Source organism: Phalacrocorax aristotelis, chromosome 15 (genome assembly GCF_949628215.1).
Source record: "Phalacrocorax aristotelis chromosome 15, bGulAri2.1, whole genome shotgun sequence".
In the NCBI taxonomy this organism is placed as follows: domain Eukaryota; kingdom Metazoa; phylum Chordata; class Aves; order Suliformes; family Phalacrocoracidae; genus Phalacrocorax; species Phalacrocorax aristotelis.
In genome coordinates this window covers 13,478,044-13,500,419 of record NC_134290.1, presented here as the reverse complement: position 1 = coordinate 13,500,419, position 22,376 = coordinate 13,478,044, and the positions used below count along the sequence as shown (strand labels likewise).

Below are 22,376 nucleotides of genomic sequence, written 5' to 3'. Positions count from 1 at the left end.
CCCAAGTGAAGCTGTATTAAAAATGTAGAGGTTAAAACAATAGATACCTGGAAATGGAACCACATTCTCTCTCTCTTTCTTTTGGTCCTGCTACAGTAAGCATTTGTGTCTAAGACCCAATGAGGTCAAAGGGAAATAAGCAGGCGCTTAAGTTTTAGGCATGTGAATAATTGTTCTTGAAGAGACTACACATGTGCATATTTTACTGATTGCTGAATCCATGCTTTTAAGCTATCAAACTGGATCAGCCTGATTGCCATCACAGAATATCCTTTTGCTTCCCCACGACTGAGGCAAGACCTCCTTAACCAGATTATTTTTTCATTACACAGTGAAGGGCAGAGCTGCAGGGAGCTCCTCCGAGCCCCCACATCCACCAACTCTTCCCACGGGGCACCTGCGTTATGTCTTCAGCTCAAGTAAGTGGGAGATGTAAGAGTAGCTGCTAAGGAGACAACTCTTGCGCTGCAACGGGGAGGCGAGCGCATCCGTGGGGTGTGGGATGGTGCTCTGGGTCTTCCAGTTCCGCGTGTGCTATGTGGAAGGCAGCGTGGGCACTGTGCAAGCCTTCTGCTCTACAGCAAGAGGGGAAATTAAGACATACTCGGAGGTAACATCAGATTTTGCCAGTAATGCTAATGAAATCACAGCTGGTATTAAACTGATTGTGATTTCGGCTGCTGACAACAGTCTAAATTGGAGTGATGACACAGCGGCAAAACATTTGCAGCTGATGGCGTCAAATGAAGTGCAGGCAACACTTCATCTGAATGATCACCTGGATGATGAGCTTCCTCCAAATCCCTCCCGCAGACAAACCCAGTTTGCTAGAGTCGGTAAAGGGGAGGCTCTGGATCGCCCCCGGCGCTGCCTGCATCAGCCCGCTGCGCAAAGCGCCCAGTCCAGCCTCGTGCAGGCGGGCTCGTGCCAGCGGCTTGCGTTTCCAGCTGCTGCAGGCAGGGCTGGGCGGGCTCTGCCCCCGCCTGCTGGCTCCTTCCCACCTCCATCCCCAAAAAACAAGGGGTCGGACGCTCGCCAAGCATGGCCCAAATCACAGCCCCTGTCCCTTCAGCCTGATGCACGACTACGAGGCGTTGCTGCAGGCTGGATTAACACCCATTTTTGAAGCCCTCTGAGATCATCAGATGAAGGTCCCACAGCCGTGGCACGCGTCACCCTCTGCTCCTCCCCACACTTTCATCCGGTACAGGGGCACCGGGACCCTCCATGGAGCAAACAGCCTTTGCAAAGGGGCTTTATCTTTGCTTGCAGGAAACCTTGAAGGTTCAGAAGGCAGCAAGGGAAATTTGTGCTGTCAAAATCACAGCCGCAGTAATTAAACAGGAGTTTCCTCTGTCCCAGGAGGCGGTTGGCAGAGCAGTATTTGTGAGCGGGGACATGAGGTTATGTCCTCCATGAGGGACTACACGTGCAGAAGGTGAAAACTCGCCCTGCTCCACGGCATGCTGCGCCAACCCCAGGGCTGCAGCCGGATCCAGCAGCAGGGTCACCAGGCTGCTGAACCACATCCCGCTCCCGCACACGAACACACCCAGAGGACCCGCACCCCACAACTCAAAACTTATCCTTTCTTTGTTCAAAACTAAGAAAAACTTCCAGAAAGAAGGGAAAAGTGAAAAAAAAAAAAGCAGCAGCTTCTAAAGCCCTTCCCAGTCTGATGTGCAAAAGCCAATTACACAAAACAGAGGTGAATCAATAGAAAAGGCTCTTGGGTGTCAGGAAAGGCAGCGCTGGCCTTCCCCAGAGCCGCGCACAGCCTGACTGATGCTGCTCTGCGGCTGGCATCCACTCTCCATATCTCTATTTGTTCCAGCGATGGGTTGCCAAGGTGTCAAAGTCAAATCATTTGAATTTCTTGCCAAGCGAAAGATACTCAAGGTTCAAATTTACACCTTAACCCAGTGGGTCATTTTGCAGCAATTATCACCAATTTCTATGGTGGAAGATTGTAAGAGTTCAGAGGAGGAGAAAAAAAATTGCCTGTCCTTTCTTCACCTTGCATACAAATGAAAAACAAATGTGATCTTCTTGCTCTTGACATAACCATGCTTTAAAGTACTTCACAAACATCTATTTCATCATTTGAGCTCACACAGAAGACATATTATCTCTTCTAAATATGCCTTCTCCTTGGCAGTGCAGAGCCTATCCCCTATCTTTAACATTTTAAGAAGCCGCCAAGTGGTTATTTGCAAAACTGACGTTAGGAGATGGATATAATCTATTTTAAACTTCAGCAAAATTGGCCAATTTCATGAGGTTTTAACATACAGCTGAATTAATCAAGTCACACGGATTATGAAATGTGAAACAGCCTCCCCAGCTCTCCACCCGCGTGGGGACGATTGGGAAAAAGGCTGACCATCTCACAGCACAGTGAGGAGAGAAAAAAAATAATAAAGGGACCGGTTTCCAACACACACCGGCTTCCCAAGCGATGATGCTTTCCCTAGCACAGCGTCTCTGTCTTGTGACACCTCGACTTGCCTTTTTGGCATCGCCACGCTCTGCTCCTTTGGCAGCGAAGCCCAGGGAAACCGGGAGCGATGTCTTCGGGCTCTGCACCCACCCAGCACTGCCTCTTCTGCAGCGGGGCTGGATCCAGATCCAGCCCTTCCTCTTGTCTTCCCAGATGCTTTGGCTACCTCCTGCCTTTCCCTGGTGCCCTCTGCACGGGTACTGGCACCACAGCGTCCCCTCCCTAGGAAAGGAGCCCCCGCGCTGGCTGGAAGCAGCTTCACCCTTTCAAGGGAAAATAAATCCAGGAAAAGGCATTTCCTCCAACATTAAAATTCCAGGCTCTTCTGTCTCACTTGATCTTGTTTGCGAGGGCTTGCTATTCAGTTGCTTGGAGACTTTTGTTTATTGCCTTGTTTTCCTTTTGTTTTAAATGGTTGAAGTTAGTGTTTTAACTGAGAACAAGGCCAAAAATATCAATTCCCAGGCAAAACTGCCTGGAGCTGGCTGCGGTTTCCATCTTTAGCTAAAGACACGTCCGACGCAAAGCACGGTGCCCTGAGCAGGGACTGGCGGACATGGCATCGCTCACCGAATGCCCCTGCCAGTGCAGGTTGCTGGCTCAGGCCGGGGGACATCAGCAGAGCAAAGCCCTGTTGTGCTGGTGGTAGCGAGGCCGTTGCTCACTGGATCTGGATTTTTGCATCTGTGCAAATTTCTTCAGCTGCCACCCTCCGTCAGGCCCCATGGATGGGCAGGTGGGCAGCGGCGCGTTGGTGATGGTCACCATGAGTGCTCGGAGAGCTAATTCTCCTGTGTGCCACCGTGCAGCAGCTCTGGATGCTTTACCCCTAGCTGAGTTTTCGCTCAGGACAGGGGACCCATGCCAGGCAGCCAAGCCCCGGGCTCGTGCCAGCAAAACCCCAGTGGTGCCGGCTCCCACCTCGGCACTTCAGCTGCTCCCGGGAGCAGCAGCAGGTCCCAGCCCTGGCTTGTCCCCGAGGCACAGGGTGACTTTGATTTCCCAGTGCTGACCTACCTGGGCTGCTGGCTTGCTGCCTGTCCTCCTGCCCGACCATCAGCAGCAGGCAAACCTTCCCAGCATGAGCCCCGTCCTGCAGGACCCCTACCAGCCGGCGCGGGTGCAGCGGGCAGCAGCAGCTCCTCAAAGCCAGGCAGCTGTTTTGTGAATTTTTCAGCGTGGCAGCAGCTGCCGTGGGTTGAGGAAGCGCAGGCAGGAGCAGGAGCGTGGCCCCCGACAGCACAGAGAGGGTTTGAACAATGGCTGCATCATCTATGGGAGCTGCCAGATGCATCACCCGTGATGTTGGACCCATAGAGCAACACAGAAAATAGGATGGAGGACTCCAGCGATGGCAGGAGGGCAGCAAGGGGAGCCGGGCATGCACCATGAGGGGTTTCCTCTCGTGCCCCACCATCCCCACGGCTCTTCTCCAACACAGCGGGTTGTTTTTGAGGGTGCAGGCAGCGGCGTCACTCCCACAGACACCTCCTCTCAGCTGCCTGCACTCAGAGGGGGTTTTCGGCAGCGCCAAACACGGCGTGCATGGAGCTGAATTCAGTCCTCCCTCGCCCCCGGCACCCCAGGAGAGGCAGCATCTCCCAGGCGCCAGCTGCTGTGCAAAGCCAGGGAAGGCAGGAGGCGGTTTAAATGCAAACACACCGGGGAAGAGAAGACAAATGGCTCCAGGGGAAATACAATGACCTCCCCAGCTGTGTCAGGAAACATTTGTCAAATGGCAGAAGTCATTAGCTGTTTTGCTGCTCACCTATCAGGAATGTCACATCACTGGTGACGGGTGGTTAATGCAGACCTGACAGCGCTTTTGCTGCCAGAGCTGAGGTCAGCTCCCTGCTTCGAGTGGCAACAGCCAGGTTGGCCCAGCACAGGCTTGGCCACTGGTCTGGGCACCCCCAGCTCTGCCCCTGCCTTGCTGACGGGCACAGCAAACCAAGCCGTGCCAGGAAAACCTGCCTGGCTTCTGGCATCTCTTTCGAAGTATCCCCCAGTGCTCATTTTTCTATAAAATCAGAAGATTTCAAAAGTGCTTGCTAAAGGTGGCAGACTACTGCAAGCCTATCAAAATAGGTGGGAAGCCAAAGACCTGAGCAGGTAAAGGACTTCCTTAAAATCCATGAAAGTTCGACGCAAACCTCATCAAACCCTATGATCCATCCTTTTGGACAGCTTTAAGGAGCGTTGTGCTGATCTGTATTGAGCAGCAGCATCCTCTGGGGAAAGCTGCTTGCCTCCTACACGTAGCATAGCAGGAGCAAGCCACCAGTCACCAGCCTTATGTTTGAAGGAAAGAAAGCAGATTTAGTTTGTGCAGCGGTTGAATTTTGCCTACCAGCAAACCCGCCCAGCTCCCGAGATGCGGCAGCCAGCTGCCTCGCCGCGCGGGCGCTGCTGGGCCAGCCCACGGCTGTTTGGGTTTAGGAGGGTGAAGGAGTGCTCAGCAAGGAAACAAAAACTGGGAAGCATCAGGTGAAAGCCACGCTTCTCCCTTCATGAGCACGGAGGTGGGATTGAGATAGATGAGAGCTAACACCAGGGCACGCAGATGGATTTATACAAATAATTAAATAAGTGCATATACTCAGGCACTTAACATAATTTAATGCATTGCAAATAACATCCCACCGTAACTCAACCATGGTAGCAATTAATTTCCAGTGCTGCCATGAGACCAGCAGCCCCCTGAGCTCCCGAATTAGCAGTTTCAGAAGCAAGGAGATGGCCCAGCGGCGTGCCGGAGCCTGGCCCATGCTGCGGCCAAGCACTCCCAGGAGAGGCTTTTGCTCTGCAATTGCCTAAGGGGGAAGGAATTCAATTAAGTGCACCCATCACTTGGCCGTGAAACGTTACTGCCAAGGGTCCTTTTGGGGAAGTCAGTGAGGCCTCCTCTCCTCTCTTAGGAAAAATGGCACAGATATCTGGACCAGCCAAAAAGGGTAAAGCAAGATGGAGGTTAATCAAACTGAGGTGTGACCAAGGGATGCTAAGACACAACATGAGCAAGCAAACTCATTCATTGGCCTGCCCTGCCAAGGTGAGCTTTAAATTTAGCATGACTGCATGAAAACACGTTCAAAAAAGATGCATTTTCTGCATTACATGGGACTCGCGAAGGGGAGGTGGTACCCTCAAGAAGGGCAGCCACAGCAGGGGGAAACTGGAGGGGTTCAGCAGCATCAGGCCCCTCCTGAACCTCCTCCTCCACTGGGAGATGGTGTCCAGCACCTCGGCAGCACATCGGACCCCTGGCTGCATTTACAGTATGTGAATCCCTCACCCACCTCAGGCCCAAACTCAGCTTCCTACATAAAGCAGCAACATACACTTGGAAGCTCAAAAATCACAGTGCTGAGAGTGAAATGAGGCGGTGAAAATGAGCAAGAGGTCGATCCCATGTAAGCCACCACCACCCCCTCAGCAAAGAGGCCACTTATCTGTGATGCTACCTGCAGCGAAGGAATAAAGAATTGCAATGAAGTGAAGATGCGATTTCTTTTAGTGGGTCCTGAGCCTCCTTCTGCAGTTAAGACATCAGCACAGGCGCATGTCAGTTGAGTCACCAAAGCAACTTTTGCAGGCTTGCCTTCCTGGAGGAACCTCTCCTGCAAAAGCAGCTTTAGGAGGAGAGTAGAAAGGGCTGCAAAAGGGGCGAGCGTTGCCTCCGCGGCAGGGCACTGCTGTCAACTCTTGATGGAGTGCTGCTTTTGCACGGCAGCCCTCCTCCCAAGCAACGTTTTCTCTAGAATGGAGCTGCATGTTAAAAGTCAGTATATCAAATTATTTAGGCCTTGCCTGATCGTAACACGCCTTCCCTCGAGTGCCGAGGAAATTCTCAGCCTGGCGTTCTTGCTCTTGAATCCACAGCAGAGCAGGGCAGGTTCCTGCAGAGTCTTCCCCCCACCCCACCAAACCCAGCCAGGGTCACACCACACCCCCCCAACCGAAAACGCTTGCACTGCTTTCAGCTGTGTCTGGTTTTCTTGTCCTGGACTCTGATGGTGTGGGGTTTTTGGGGTGCCCAGCCCTTCACCGGAGCACGCAGGCAGCAATGTCCAGGGATGCCTTGGCACACGATGCCAACCACAGGCATGGGTCACTGGCATCACAAGCACAGCGCACAGAAATCAAGAGTTAATGTTAAGAGGTAAATTGAAAACACAAGGAAACAGCACTAGCACAAGGCTAGAAATAGGAGAAGGCTGTTACGAGAGGTGAGCACTGGGACCAAGCACACCTGGGAGCTGTTTTGGTAGGGCAGGGGGGAGAAACAGGATCACCAGGAGACCCTGAGCGGGTGGGAAGAGTCCTCCAGCCATCGCTCCACCACACCGTGGCCGTTTTCAGTCCCCCCTGCCCTGCTCAGAGCTATCCCTGTGGGCAGAGATGGTGCTGGGAAAACCCTGCAAAAGCCTCTGAGCTGCAGCACGTTGGTGCACGTCGGTGCGCTCTCCTTCCCCCTCCCCAGCAGCCTCCCGACGCAGGGCTGGCAGGGCACCAGGGAAATTAAGCAGGCGATTTCTAAAGCTGAGAGAAAAGCAGCCATCTGGGCCCTAACAGACAGGTCGTTTAATGAACAATGAGAATTTTCTAGAGAAGCCAGAGAAATGCAACAGTCTGAATAAAAGAAGCGGTAACCCCTCCAATCCATCCAGAGGCTCCCCTAAGAGAGAAGCTTTCAGGGAGTGCTGAATAGTGGGGTAACGCCCCGTCCTGTCTAATTAAAGGATGAAGCAGGAGATGGGCTGAAGTGGTGGGAAATAGGAAGAAGCAGGCTGGGCTGGGGGTGAAGTTCAAGGTTTTCTGTGCCACAAAGAGCCAGGGAAGGCACCCACGATGGTGGGAGCAGCCACCCCGGCAGCCCCCTCTGCCCAGGCACCTACTCTGCACCTTTGTGGGTAGGATTTACATCACTAAGTCCCCTGGGAGACTTTAGGCACCCTCATCTTAACTCTCAGCATATTCCCTGCAGAAAGTAAGATTACTACTCGCGTGACAGACAGAAAACCCCGGCAACTTTCCCCGGTCACAACTCCACAGTTCAGGGAACAACACTGGCACCCTCGCCCTCACCTTGCACATCCACCACTGGCTACAGACACCTCCTCTCCTTTCTGCTCTTCCTCCTAAGAAAACCATCATCACTCACAATCCAATATTTGAGTACTTTCTCACCCCACTGTTTCATGCTCTGCCACGTTTCATAACCTTGTTTTGCACGCTCACAGGCAGTGCTCCCCCTTCTCCTGGGGCTGACGAGCAGGTCTCTTTTGAAGCTCTTTCAGGTTATTGAACTGCTACGTTAATGCAGCTTGTTTCCCATCAGTTGAGGGCAGAGTGCCAGGGACATCATTTATTTTCCATGTTTATTTATGTCAGGAGAGTCCTTAAAGGATTTGTTTGCAGCTGCTTCGGTCACTGCTCTTGCTGAGGTTACCTCCTGCCCTACCGCGTGCCAACAAGTCAGGCCCGGGGGGACTGGAGTCCACTGGCTTCCTTCAGCTGTTTTGATGCTGTGGAAACAACTAATTTTGTTTATGCTTCTTAATGAGGAGCAGAGTCTCCCCTTTTTCTGGCTAGCAGGCCCTTATTCCCCTTGAAGGTAAGGCCAGCGGGGAACCAGCAGTGATCCCTCAGCCTAACGCCCCTATTTCTGCACAGTCCCAAAGAAGGGCAGTTCTGGCCCTTGGTCGCCTCCTTTTCGGATGCCTTGAGCACATCCTGTCCGAACTTTGATGATACGATTACAGCAGAAAGCAATGTTGGTCCCATGGCTTGTGGGTCCCCACAAGAACAAGCTCCTCCTTCAGGACGATGTGGATGGAGACCTGTAAGTCCTTGAAAAATGGAGGTATCGGGATTATCTCAACAGAGCAGTTCCCTCTGCCTCTCTCATCCTCATGCAGAAACCAGCTGGGTGTATATTTTACTCTGCCTGCCACTGCCTTTATTATTATTTCTCCAGGCTCAGTCATGGCTACAGGTGGTCACTTTTTTTTTTTGGCTATAAACAAGTCTAATCTGCAAATGGAGGTGACCTCCTCTGCAAGAGCCCCTGCGCAGGGCTCCACACCAGCGCCGGTCCATCGTGCACGGACGATGGCCAGACCCTGCGCCCTTCCCCAGGTGGTCAAAGCCGGCACATCGCCCCGCTCCCAGCTGCTGCCCAGCAACTTCAGCTCTTTGGAGCATCCCAAGGTGATGTGTCGGGAGCTGCCTGCCAATTAGTTTTCTCTTTAGGGTTCAAGGCTACCCCAGCGGAGGAGAGCGTGCCATATCGATTTCCTCCGCCATCCTTGCAACCGTCCGGACATAGACTCATTTGTTATTTTGCGACAGTTCCCTGTGGAGGCTGCTCAGGCATCCCACCCACTTGTGCAGCAGAGCTGGCAATTTTGCTAGAAACTCTGCTTTAAAGGGTCTTGCAATGTTAATTAAATTTCTGCAGTTGTATCTCTTGGCTCTGAATAAGACCCGAGTCTCTGAGCATATGAGGAAGGGCTCAGCTCCTCATCCCTGTTCAGACCTGGCTCTGAACGAGCCTGGCTCCCAAGACTGAATTCCCTGTACACAGCATCAAAAAGACAATATTGTCCCTCATCAGAAGAAAATGAATTCAGGACTGCCAGGGTTCAGACACAGTATTGGTCTAGATAACCTAGAGGCTGAGAGATGATCCCAAAGCTACAAAAAAAAAAGCAGGTATCCTTGCCCAGAGAACAGATTCCTCTAAATAGACAAGCAAAACCAGGTATCTATGATTATACAGACAGGCACAACGCAGGAGGTACAGCGAGTAGGCACCCCAAGGACTCCGGATGAATTGGACACGAAGCTGCCACAACTCCAGCTCCCTTTCGCGTCCAACAACACACAGCCCCTGCCTCAGGCTGGCACCGACGACCTCTGCCAACGCGGCTGGGCTTTTGTCGACACTGCTTTCCAGGAAAGCACGGAAGGAAGAGCGGCTGCCAAGCGCCTGGGAAACGCAGGAGGAGACAGGTTGGTTTTAATAGTTAAAATTCTTTAGAAATTTAACATGGAAGCTGTTTTTTCAGGAAGAGGCTATTAATAAATTAAATAGGAGGGAAGTATGAAGAAGATGAGAACTTTAATTCAGGGAACCTGTGGGACTGGGGCTACCCAAGGAGCAAGGCTAGATCCACTGCCCGAGCTGTTCCTCGGGTGGAGGTGGGAGATGGGCACCTGGCTCACCAGGGTCCCACAGGGCTGGGAAACCAGAACAGAGGTTGGAAAACGAACTGATGGTGCTGAGCTGGCATTTCCTACACAGTACAGCACGATTTCTGCCAGCTATTACAGAGGCCTGCAAACGAGGCGGTTGGCGGGGTCAGAAGATGCTTGGCACCAGCAGGTTTCCTCCAGGGCAGCTACTCATCATCGCCCTTCACGGCTGGAGCTGCCCGAGTCCGATGGAGAGATGGTGCTGGGCTGCAAAGGCGAGAGCCAGCACGTTGGCACTGCAGTCCTGTGGGTGCGTTCACCCGCTGACGTTCTCAGGAGGTGGCCGACGTGGCGTAACGCCTTCCCGAGGAGAGCGGCAGAGCTGCCGCCGATGGGCGGCGGTGGGTCTGTGCCTGCTCTGCGGCTACGGGCAACACCCGGCGGGCTCCGCGCCACGGTACGCTGTGTCAAGAAGAAAGTCAAAGTTTGTGCAGCTGTTGATAAAGGTATTTGCTATGAGGTAGAGGGAAATTACTGCAGAATAAGAGCAAGGAGGCGCGGAAGGCACTTTGCAAACTTCATCTATGTAAAGCACGGACTACTATTGCCACGCAGTGATTTAGTGACCGAAGTTCTGCACCAAGGGGCAGGATTTGAATGCTGGGAGCCCCTTCCTCCCAGGCTAAGTTAATACCATTTCCCTCACCCTCTATTAATAACAGCAATAAAAAAAGGCACTCAGGCAGCAGTCTGGAGGGCTGGGCACAGTGCAGACCTGGGGGGAGAACCCAGCACTCCACCCTGCTCCCACGGGTGCGTTTCCAAGCTCCATACCCAGCCCACCAACATATTTTCTCGGATATTTTCCCAGTTTCCACAAGAGGGCAGCGGCACGACACCAACGGGGATGCCATGGGTGTCCCTGAGCAGCGCCCACCCGCCCGGGGCTGAGCCGGGCCCTTCCCAGCACCCACCGCCCTACAGCAGCAGGAGCCAGGACACGCCAGAGGCTCAGGGATGGGATCTTGCCCTGGGGATTTGTCTGCAGAATAAAAACATTTGATGTACATCTTCCCTGAGAGCTGCCTGCAAAGGCTGGGAGCGGGCAGATCTCAGTTCTGGAGCCCTGGCTCACCAAGGTATTTGTTATCGCAGAAAGAAACCCCTTTTGCTGAAAAAGGTGATTTTCTGGAATAGCTCTGCTAACACCGAGGGGCTGCAGGGAAGGGAACGGGCCTTCCCTGCTGAGTGCGGAGGGGCACCCACCATCACCCATCTCCTCCAACCTCTGCAGCACCATGCACAGCCCAGGCAGGGACCACGAACTCTCAGGAGCTGCTCCTCTGGGGAAACAGCTTCATCTGCAGGGCACTGCTGGGCTCCTGGCAAACCCTGATGCAAGGAAAGACCTAGCTGGAAAGAGATAGACCGGTGAAAGTAAACCCCCCAGTTACAGAAGCATAGATGAAAATTGCTGGCCCAGCTCAGCAGACGGGCTTTGCAGAGCAGATCCCCGGGCCACACACCCATCCCAAGCCAGGGGTCAGCCAGCAGGCTTTAAAGTGTCCGGAAAGCAGAAGTCACTCCGGGGCATCACCTGGAGAGCTGCATCCCGCAGCTGCAGCCAGAGCATGCCCCGCTCCCAGAAATACTCCACTTCTTTAATGCCTCTGGCTCCCAGCAGCGACAGGACTCGGCGCCGCCAGGACCCTGCCGAGGTGCAGCCCAACCACGCACAAACTGTCACCGGAGCCTACGCAGCAACATTCGTATTCACACCGCAGCTCTGAGCAAATACATCAAGTCCTCCTTCCTCCACTACGCAACCCTCTGCGCTGCCACGGTTTGATGGGGAACAAAGCAGCTCTTAAGAGCCAAAATACATAACGCTGCCAAGCGCTGACCCAGCAGCCGCCTCTCACATGGAGCCCCCTGAGCTGAACCCCAGGGAGCTGCAGCGATGGCTGAAGGAGGAGACCCTACGAAAGCCACCCAACACCAGAGCAGACTGGATACTCTTCACAAAGGGAAGCCTTTGACTATTAGAGACACGGTGCCCAGAGCTCAGGTTACCTTCCAGCGTGCGATGCATTTACTTGGTAAACAGCTACGTCTTGTGCCTCAGAGCCTGACAGATCAGGCACTTGGTGCTCTGGGTTTCAGGCAGGAGAAGAGAATTTTAGTATCTCCTTGGGGAAGTTTTTTAACCCAGGCAAACTTGTAGAAGACTACTCAAATCACTGTTGCCCCGTTCACCGCCCATATGGGACCCCGGAGCACGACAGCTGATTTCCTCTAGATTATCTTGATCTCGCTGGACACTGAGTGAGTGTGTACCAAAGCACGAGGTGTATTAGAAATGCCAAAACAGCAACAGATTGTCTGGCGGGGCTGTCATTCTGTCATGAAATATGACATGCATCCAGCCCGGGAGGAAGAACTGGATTGCTGTACACTTTAGTGCCGGCTGAGGCCACGCAAGATTATTCCTCATTTCAGAGTCTCATTGATCAGACCTGGAGGATACATTTCTGCAGCATAAACAAAATGTGGCAAAAGGCCCAAACCACCTACCTCTCTTTAGCTGCGCCTTTATATAAAACACGTTGCCATTTCACAGGCGCGTCTATGAGGGATTTCCCTTTTGTGAACCCAATTTCCCCTTGCTTTTGAGCAAAAATAAGTCTCTGACATGAAGGATGCAAAGGTAGAGACAGCACGGCTTGGTACACAGCAACGGGCAACTCGCTGAGCAGCAAAAAATGGAGAACAAAGAAGAAAAATAAAAGCCAATTTAATGCAGAGAATTTATCAAAGGAGCAAAGATGCTTCTTGAGCAGCATCACTGACTGCCCTTCTGTTGGCGGACGTGTTGGAGGGACGCTATGAGCATGAAGAAGGAACGGCAACGACAAAGTAAACACAAGTACCAAGGTGGGAACAAGCCTACGGGCTGGCGGGACCTTCCCACGCTCCCCACCAGGTGCCTTGTCAAAGGCGCAGCCTCGGCCGAGCACCAGCTAAGACATAACTAATGCTGAGTGGATGCAATATCTCCGAAGGAGATCCCACATGGTCGGCTCAAGAAAAACAGGAGAGACTGCTTTGTTTCTCTCTTGCTCAGTGATAAATGAGACCTGACACCCTTTCCCAAAGGCTGAATTCATCAACTCCAGAGCTTACATGTAATTAAACCTGGAGTCGTGGTGGGATTGGCTCTAGCAGTTATAGTATCTTTTTGGGATCCTATAGACAAACTTCTCAGGAGCTACAGCAGGACAAAAGGAGCATTTGCGTGTGTTACACCCTTTACCCAAGCAGGCCTCCATGGTTTTTGGTGATTACAGGCCTTTGAGAAGGCACCGTGCCCAGGGCGGCTGCGGAGGAGCCCAGCAGAGCCACCCAGCCGCTCAGGGCACCCGGAGTCACAGCTTCGACTTCGAGGGAAACATGACAATCCATCTCCTGAGATGTACTTCAGCCACAACACCAGCAGTAATGCTTCTGCATGTGACAACATCTCACTGAGAAAAGCAAATCTTCATGAAGGGTTGATTGGTACGTAGACAGTCAAAGCCTGGGAACAAGCAGTGTAGCCGTAACTCGCAGTATTTTTGAAAGTCTGCAGCCTCCAATCAAGCACACGCTTCCTCAGATGAGCAGGCTCCCCTCTCAAAAGGGATCTCATGGGAACCCCTTCCTCATGCACCAGTCTCTTCTATCCTTTTATCCCATTCAGGACCCCTCCAGGGTTCAGCTGCTGTCTTGGTCCCAACTCAGATCTGCCTTCTCAATGTCAAAAAAGCCTTGGACAGCGAGATCCCCGAAGTCTGGCAACAGCCCATGACATTTCCTTTTGACCTTTTGGTATCTGCCATCTCCAGCTACTGGCATTTGGTGGGAAGCAGAAAAATCCAGAGCCGGGTGGTTTGGGATGGAGGCCCTGGGGATTAAATGCCTCTGCCATGGTGGAGGACAGGCAACATCCGCAAATCAAGACAGACCTGTGGATGAAGCAGCCTAGACCTCTTATCTCCTACGTGCACAGTAGATGGCAGGACCTTTTGTCCCGCATCCTTAAAGAAGGACATGTGTAGCGGGTGCGTAGGACAGTCGAATTGCAGAGCAAACCCAGGACGTCACGGCAGCGCTCAGGCTGTCGGGTGATCTTCAGCAGCCAGGAGCTGAACCACAGGAGATGCCAGTTGGGGTTTGTTAAATGACAAGATGATATAATCCAAACATGTCCATCACCTTCAAGCAAGGACCCTGTGACACAAGTAAAATTGCTTTTGTTCACCCAAAAGATCAATATTGTCAGGATGAAATAATATGTCAGCCAGTGTGAAGAACTCTGCCTGACCACCGACAGTCAACGGGCAGAAACTCCCTCTTGAAAAAATAATATTAAAAAAATCCTGAATATACTGCCACTTTCCAAATCACCGTATGCAGACCCTTCTCGCCAGGAGCAAGATCTTCTCCAGATTTCTTGGAAGAACAATTTTCTGTGCACATAGTTTATTCTGATTCAGGAAATTCCTCAGATTTAATTGGGCTCTTTTCTATTAAATCATCAAGGCTAATCAAACTGCCAGAGTCCGATCTGAAGACCAGAATCCTCGGTGGGCGTCGGCATTTGCTCCATGTCAGTCATGGCAGGACTTTCCTCTGAACAAACCTGTTGTCAAAGGCAGTTTCTCATTACACTTATCTAAAACTCTCCGGTCCTTCAGCAGTTTCTTCCCCTCGCCCCCGCACATCTGCTTTGTTTTGCACTGGATTTAACTTTGCATATGTGGTTTGGTGTGGGTTTTTTTTAATATAACATCAAATCTCTTAATTCTCTGACCCAGAAATCAGAGACAATCCTCATAAAAATCTGGGACAAAGACGACACACGCAGCTGCACGTGCGCAGCAGCAAGAGCTTCCGAAACTCCCAAATCTACCCATTTAAAGCAATTTTGATTAAAGAAAACATTTTGAGAACTGTTGATGTCAGATCTCAGGTTATTTTGAAAGCAAATCCTTGGCTTTCAAGTGCAGCTCTACTCTGAACGAGACACTTTAAAGAGCGACGACGCAGCGGCCCAGGTTTGCCGTCAGCCGGCGATTTGCACCTGAGACGCGAGGGCTTTTCCCTCCCATGCCGTCACCTTCACGAGGCCGGCTAGGCCCCGAGCCCCACGCAGGGTGCACGCCTGGTCCCACAGCACCCAGAAATAAAGGTTCCCTCAGCCGCAGCGTGACCTTTCCCGGAGCCGCACAGCCCATTCCTGCAGCAGTTTTGCCAATGAGTAAATAATGAGGAATTAGTGTGCAGCCCCAGCGATGAGTCAGAGCGAGCCGCCGCTGGCACTAATGAACCTGCGGGGACAAGGCAGGCTGTCGGAGACATCCAAGCCCCCTGGTTCGGTGACGACGTCACCTGTGTCACACCCATGTCATCGCCGTGTTCTTGGTGGGGCTGACGTGCGTGGTCCAGCCGGTGAGTCACACCCGCACACCCAACCGGGGGAGCCCCATCCGGTGCCAGGCAGGGATGGGAACGCGCTGCGTTTCGCATTGCCTCTTTGCAAGTTTAATTTAATGAGGGAGAAAAACGAAACATCACAGGTTGCGTCAGGTAGGCGCAGGCAGGCAGCGACCTCCCTTGTGAGAGCCCCAGGAGTTTTTAGGGACAAAAGGAGGGTACAGAGGCACAGCTCTACCGCGCGCTGCCACCAGGGAGTGGGACCCCCCCAGCCAGGAGCTTCTTCCACCCCACAATGCTTCGCTGCAGCGCCCGAGGGCAAAAAGCGAGGCCAAGGTGGGAGCTCACCCACTCCATCCCCAGCGCCGACCATGGGGATGTCCCCAGGGACAGCAGGGTTTCACCCACCTGGCTCTGAACCCTCCCTGAAGGCAGAGTCTCATTAAAGCAGGTAATTTAGCTTAACTACCCTGGGTAATTCACCCGGCTGGGCGAATAGCAGCCAAGCACAGGAGGAAATTGTATTGCTGTATCTGGATGTCTGGGGTGCTCAAATCTGAAAGGGAAGTAGCAATTCAAACCAGCCAGGGCTTTAATACCAGATTAAATGCTTTCACAGGAGCCTGTCTATTTGAAGGCTTCCAGCCAGCCTTTTGTCAAGCCAATTTAGTTTGCATTGTACTTTAGCTTCAAAAGGTACCTTAAAATGTAACCAGCAGCACTTTTTTTTTTTAACATGTTAGTTTAACTTTCTTGGAGGGAATTCATAGACATGGGATGGCCACTGCTCCGTACGGGAAGAGATGAAGTGCTTTAATGGCAGAGGGGGCAAGCAAAGCTCCTCTCTCCAATGCTGTTGGCCTGAATGCATTATTGTTTAGGGAATCTATTGAGCATTTTCTCCTGAAAGACTTGCCATTTTAGAAGGCTGAATGAAGCTCCAACTGGGATTATCAATTTTTAATTTCCCCATTAGCAGAAACAGAAGGTTACGAGTCTGGTAGTTTCTCCTGATAGAGGGAACAGCCTAGTTCCATAAAAGGATTTTACTTTAAGAGGGCTAATTATCCCAAGCCTTGAACCGGGAGGCAAGCCATGTCTCAGGGACACCCTGCCCAACCCCAGGTGCTCACATGCAGCAATTTAGGAGAGGTCCTGGCTGATCCTGGGGCAGGTGGGAGCGGGAGGGCGGCTGGACCGGGATGCTCAGCGGCACGTGGGCATCTGGCAGTGACAGCAGCAGGATGCTCGTGCCCTCCTGCAAGCAGGAAAATCACCCCAGAAACAGCAAGCAGGAGCCAGGTCCCCAGGCGTGGGCCGGCTTCTGCTTTGAGATTTGGCACCTGGGTGACACAGGGCACAGACTTGTAGGAAACTGCTGCTCCTCCTGCCCCTCCGCTCCCTGATGTGGAGACACAGAGGAACCTCTGTCTGTGCCCCCGGCCCACCACAGCCAGCCGAGGGGGGGGATGTGTGTGACACAGCATCACAAGGCTCTGTGCCACCCCGCTCTCCCCACAAGCGCATCCTTGTCATTCAAATGAGAAGCTGCCACAAAGGCAAGGACCCAGCCCTGAACAAAGAGCCGCTTGGGATGGCGGCAGAGGGGGGTGCGGGTCCCAGCCTCCACCGATGAATGCAAATGCCTCCATCCCCTGGGAGCAACTTCTTTGGGAACAACACAGACGGGCTTTGTGAGCGGGAGGCATCGTTCATACGCAAGCCCCCAAGAATGCCCTTGCAAGCCCCAGCTGGAGAAACGCCTGGGGGGCACACACAGACCTTCCCCGTCACCCCTGACCACACAGTCAAGAAAAAGCAGCTCACAGTCTTGTTTTTGCACCCACGCTCTTGCAACCAAACTAGAACTTTCCTGGCACTCCTGCAGCCCTTGGCCGCTGACTCCAGAGCTCGTGTCCACGAGGGACGACGTTGGCAATGCCAACGCCACCACCCCACCGCCAATTCCCACCCTGCAATCCCAGCGCCAGGGCCAAGCGCCTCCCTAGGGCAAAGCACCTCCCTCGGGGCCAAGCTTGCTCAGCTTTGGCCATCGGTCACTGCCCAAGCCACAGCTCCTGCCCGGCGCCCAGCGTCCCACCGCGCAGCCGCCATACCCGCAGCGAGCAGGAGCCCCCGTCCAACAGCCAGCTCCTTTACAAACCCGCAGGTCTCCAGATCAGCACTTTCACTGTACAGACCCCACTGCACCGGCTCTTCTGAAAAATAAAACTTGAAGGTAGACCTCCCTTTAGACCTAGTTCAGAGCCCAGCAAAGCGAGAGCTGTTATTACTTGGTTACTACTAATGTATATACAGTTTTTTCCTGCTCACACCCCTGAGACTGTCAAGCCCAAACAGCCATAAAAAGATGCGATTTGCGAACGCTGGGCACTGCGGTGAGGAGGGGTTGGGGGGCTTACTGTAAAGGCGGCAGCGCAAAATGCAAAGTAGTAAATCTCAAAAGCAACGTACTAAAATTCAAGGAAAACACTTAAGTCGCGCCCCGTTCCATCTGCTATTTTATGCTCTCTTTGTTAGAGCAGCTAATGGAGAACAATAAAAACATTAATAATCAAGCTAGATTTATAAACTGGGCAGGATATTCCACTAGTAATGAAATCTGGAGAATCATTCAATATTATATTGCTTTGGGCAGCACTCTAACAAGAGCTGCCTTTGAATTACAGCCCTCTCCCGTTTTGCTGAACTTTAATTTGGCCCAGCATCTCTGTTTCATTTAAAACAAACCCATGGCAGGACTGGAGCGGAGGACGCAGCTCGGAGGCGCAGTCCTGCTCGGCACTGAAAGCTTCTCGGCTGCAGGGGGGGCATATTTGGGATGTAAAAGCTCTGTTGACATTGTGCTCTATTTACTGCAGAGAATTGCTGGATATAATTTTCAAAGGTTAGCGGAGCTTTCTATTGCCATGGTTTCATGCTTCCTAGTTTTCAAATATTTGGTTGAAATGCATCACAGATCTTTAATTTCTTAGTTGCTTCATAAAGTGGATGTCAAATAATTCTTCTTAAAGCTCTCACTTCCCACACAGTGGTATTTTCCTGACAAACACCTCTGAAAATACCTGGCATTTTCTGCTCCCTGCTGCTCATTAGAGGGCATAAGCACAAACCTGCTTCACAATCAACCCCTTACTAATCCCACCAGCACCGTCTCCAGCCAGAGATGCATTTGCCACAGCAAGAAATCACCAAGACACCCATCTGACATCACCTACTCTGCCCTCCCCAGCCTAAATAGCCTTTTAACGCAGGGCTCCGTAATCCCCTTCTCCTGCAGTTCACTTCGGCACAGTTATCACCATCCCAGCACCTTTTGCTTTGCAAGACTGCCACAGCTCGTCAGCACGGTTTTGAGCTACTGCTCAAATCCAGTCCAGGACAAAAAAAAACCAGGTACCTTAATGCCTGAAAGCTGTCAGCTGTAACTAATAAGCCCCCTTGATTATTAACATTTAACCTGTAAAAGCTGAGCGCACCGCGTATGGTAGCAAGGGCAAAAGCAGGTCAAAGACGAAGTTTGAGTCAAATTGATTGGGGCAGAATACACCGATTCGCGTGCTGTTTGTATGAAATATTAATTCCAGCTTTAGCATTTGGTTATAGAGGGAAGCAAAAGCACCGTAATAATGCAGATGTGCCTTATTTTCCCCACATTTTCTATTCTACTAGGAACCGACGGGGAACGACATGCTCTGTCCTTCCCGGCAGGTGTTTGAGCAGAGCCGGAGCAGGCGCTCGGCGGCCAAGCCTTGGTGGCGGCAGCGTCCTGGCGCACCGCTCCGTGTGAGCCCCGCTCGTTAGATAACCCTGCCGTGCTGCAAATCCTCCCTTCCTCCTCCACAGCAGCGCACAGGGGGCGTTTTGAAATTCGCTGAAATTTCAGGGAATTTCTCCAAACTGGCGGGTCCAACCCCAGAACTGCTCGTCCATGCCGAGCCACAACCAGCTTTCCGACACCCAGGTTTGGTGTAGTCGTGGGGCTTCTCCTTTCCGAGCTACAGCTGGTATCAGATACAAGAAACTTTTCGTGATCCAGGAGAAAAGCCTCCATCTCTCCCCTCTCTGAGGAGGCGGTGTGGAGCTGTACGGACCTGCTGGCACCATGACCTGGCAGGGACGCGACCTAAGCCCTCGCTGCCTGTTAAAACCTGTCATCTCCCTGCAAACCGAGCAGCCACCTGTGAGCGGGGAAGCAGGACCACAAGGATGCCCACGCTGTGCAGAACACCGCCATGAAGTCAACCCTCCGCCCGCCACAGATCCCCGACCGTGTCCCAAATCCCCAGGGATCGCTCCGACTCCAAATGTGCCATTTTATGCCGCTTGCTGGCAGGAGTTTGGGTGGCTCCACTGCAGGCGGGGAGCCCTTGAGAGAGGCCAGCCCTTTCTCAGCGCCTGAGAAATCACCATCCGTGTGTGAACGCTGGTGGGGCCGTCACCCCATCACCCCGCAGACGCTGGGCTGGGGGGAAGTTGGGACACCGTGCCGGGGTGCAGAGTGGGGGGCACAGAGTGCGGGGGAGGCACCACGCACTGGGTGCATGGGGGCGTGCAATGCTTGCAAGGCGTGCACCGGACACCGGGTGCAAGGAAGGGGGGGGACGACGACGACACTGGCTTCAAAACAGCTCCCTGCAGCGGGTATGGGGTGGGGGGCATTGGGTGCAGGGGGAGAGCTGGACCTCCGGGGGGGGGGGGGGGGGGGGGCACCAGGCACAATGGGAGGCAGCACACAGAGGGTGCTGGGGAGGGAACAGCGGGTGTAAAGGGGCAGCGGGACGCTCCGGGGAGCATTTCCAGCGCCGCGGGGGCCGGCGATGCCCGGAGGTGGGGGGGACCCAGGAAGAGGGGTGTCGGGTGGGAGCCGAGAGAAGTGGGATTGGGGGGGGGGGAGGTTGGGGGTCGCGGGTAACTCACAACTCCCCGGGTGATGTCGTCCGCCGCGGGGGTCGGCGCCGCGGGTGCTTCTTGCCACGCCAGCCACAGGGCGACCACGAGGAGCATCTCCCGGCGGCGGGCGCGGTGCCGGGCTGCGGGGCTCAGCATCCCCCCGCGCCTCCTCCCGCCGCCCGCCCCGCCAGGGCCCGGCCCCGGCCCCGCGCTGGGCTCCGCGGGGCTCCGCGCCGCATCCGCGCTCCCGCCCCGGGCTGCGGGCCCCGCCGGGGAGGGAGAGAGGGAGGATGGAGGCGGCGGGGGGCGGGGGGGCTCCGCTCCGAGCTGCTCCGCGCTGCCGGGGAGGGTCACATCGCCCCGCTCCCGCACCGCGCCGCGCCGGAAAGTTGCTCGGGGCGCTGCCGCGGAGCGGAGCGCGGCTCGGCCACCCCTGCTCCGGCTGCTCCTGCTGCCGCCGCCCCGGCCATGCACCCCTCTGCGCCCGGCCGGCGGAGCGCCCCGGCCAGCGGCGGCGGGGAGGAGGAGGAGGAGGAGGAGGAAGGGATGCTAATGAGGGAGGCGGTGCCAGCGCTCCGGCGGGGAGGGGGCGGCTCAGCGCGGTCTGGCCGCGGCGCTGCGCAGCGCCGAGCACCGGCAGCTCGGGGAGGGGGAGCTCAGCCCCGGACGGCGGCTTCTGTCCCCTCTCGGCTCCCCTTCTGCGTCTGGCTGAAACGCCTCGGGTTTCCCCCACTCCTCTCCCTAAGCATCAAAATTTCTTTAAGCACCAGCCCCATCCTCCGAGTTTTTTCTTAAAGATGCTGTGGAAAGGACTGGGTGGTGGGTGCATCTCCGACTGAGATCCAGTCTCAGCGAGACAAATGTCTGGCTCGTCCCCATAAACAGCATAATGGGATCCTATGGCCTCTGCAGCGTGCCCTCCCCTGAGAGCGGTGAATCTGCCACATGCTCCGACAGACCAGATGGTAGGGGACACCCTGACATCTCCAGCTCCTGTCAGTTCAGGATGAAAATGTACTTCATACTTAGCATCTGCATTCCCCACTTCCTATTAGCACATTAATACACTCAACAGCGTTGGAAATTTTCTTTAAAGCTGTTTTAAAATGGAAACTGTAAAAACACTCTTTAAAAAAAAAAAAGATAAATAAGAAATGGAAATAATGAAGAATTGGCAGAGGAAAAATTGCTTCTAGGTGCTGCTGGGGCAAAATTGTAATGGACATTGATATGAGACCTTCTGCACAAATAGATTAATTCAGCAATGAACCGTAGCTGCTTCTGGAGATATTTAATATCAGACAGGACTAGAGCAAAGCAGCAGAGGAGGAAAGAAGATATCTTTGTCCAGAAGAAACTAGTTAAGGAGAATTGACAGGGAGACCTTGCTTCCCACGGGCGAGCTCACACTACCCTGCGTCCCCGTGAGCCGGGCTGAAACTACTGCTCCAGCGCCAGAGACTTCGGAGGAAAATCCCCAGATTACAGGGCTCAGAGCCTCACCAACTAGAGCTACCTGTTGTAGCTCAAGAGCTGTTACCTCGAGAGCTTTGCTCCTCACTAAAGCAAAGTTCAGCTTCTTAAAAAGACCAGCAAAGCCCATCCTCTGGTTCCACAGGTGCGAGCTAGGGAGGATCCAAAGGGCAGGAGCCCCCCACATCCCAGTGCCGGGCAATGGGGCTGGCAGGTCCCACTCACCATTTAATTGCACTTTGGAAAGATGCCCACAGTCATCTTCCCACAAAGCTCATCTCCCCGGGAGTGCTGCCCCCTCTGCATACATCCCTCTCCCCTTCGCAGGATTCCCTTCTCCTTTGCACATCTCCTGCTGCCCTGACCTCGTCCTGTCCATCCCGCAGCTGCTGCTGCTCTCAGAGATCTCTTTCTCACCTCCAAAAATTGTCACACCAGCCCCGATGAGACGAGGATTATTATTTGCTCTATTCCAGAATCCTCTACTCTGAGCAGAAAGCAGCAGCGACCCAACACCCCTCGATGTCTTCGGGGTTTTCCAGCGGAGAAGCCTTATCCCGGGCAGTCAGGCCAGGCTGACATTGCTTAGCAACATCACACGTAGTAATTTCCTGCTAAGCAGCTCCAGAATCTCTTCTTATTAGGGGTCATTTCTCTTGGCAGTTGACATGACTGTGGGCAGATCAAAGTGGTCCTTGGGAGGAAGGCAGAGGCGGCACAGCCGCGCGGGGCTGGGAGGAACACGCAGCAGTGACTCAAAATCCCAGTGTTCAGGACAAGCCCGCAGACCTCAGGGTGAGCAGCTCCTGCTGTG

At 53.6% G+C, this 22,376-nt stretch overlaps 1 protein-coding gene across 2 annotated transcripts in view; it reads right to left on the bottom strand.

Annotated features, from left to right (window-relative positions):
- The window catches only part of MMP17 (matrix metallopeptidase 17), a 68,585-nt gene extending 47,983 nt beyond the window's left edge, over nt 1-20,602 (bottom strand). For both annotated transcript variants that reach the window (XM_075110210.1, XM_075110211.1), the window contains exon 1: nt 20,117-20,602. In XM_075110210.1, coding sequence (XP_074966311.1) covers nt 20,117-20,245 — 129 coding nt within the window. In that variant the 5' untranslated portion in view covers nt 20,246-20,602. The remainder of the gene's footprint in view (nt 1-20,116) is intronic.
- Nucleotides 20,603-22,376: the final 1,774 nt, after the last annotated feature.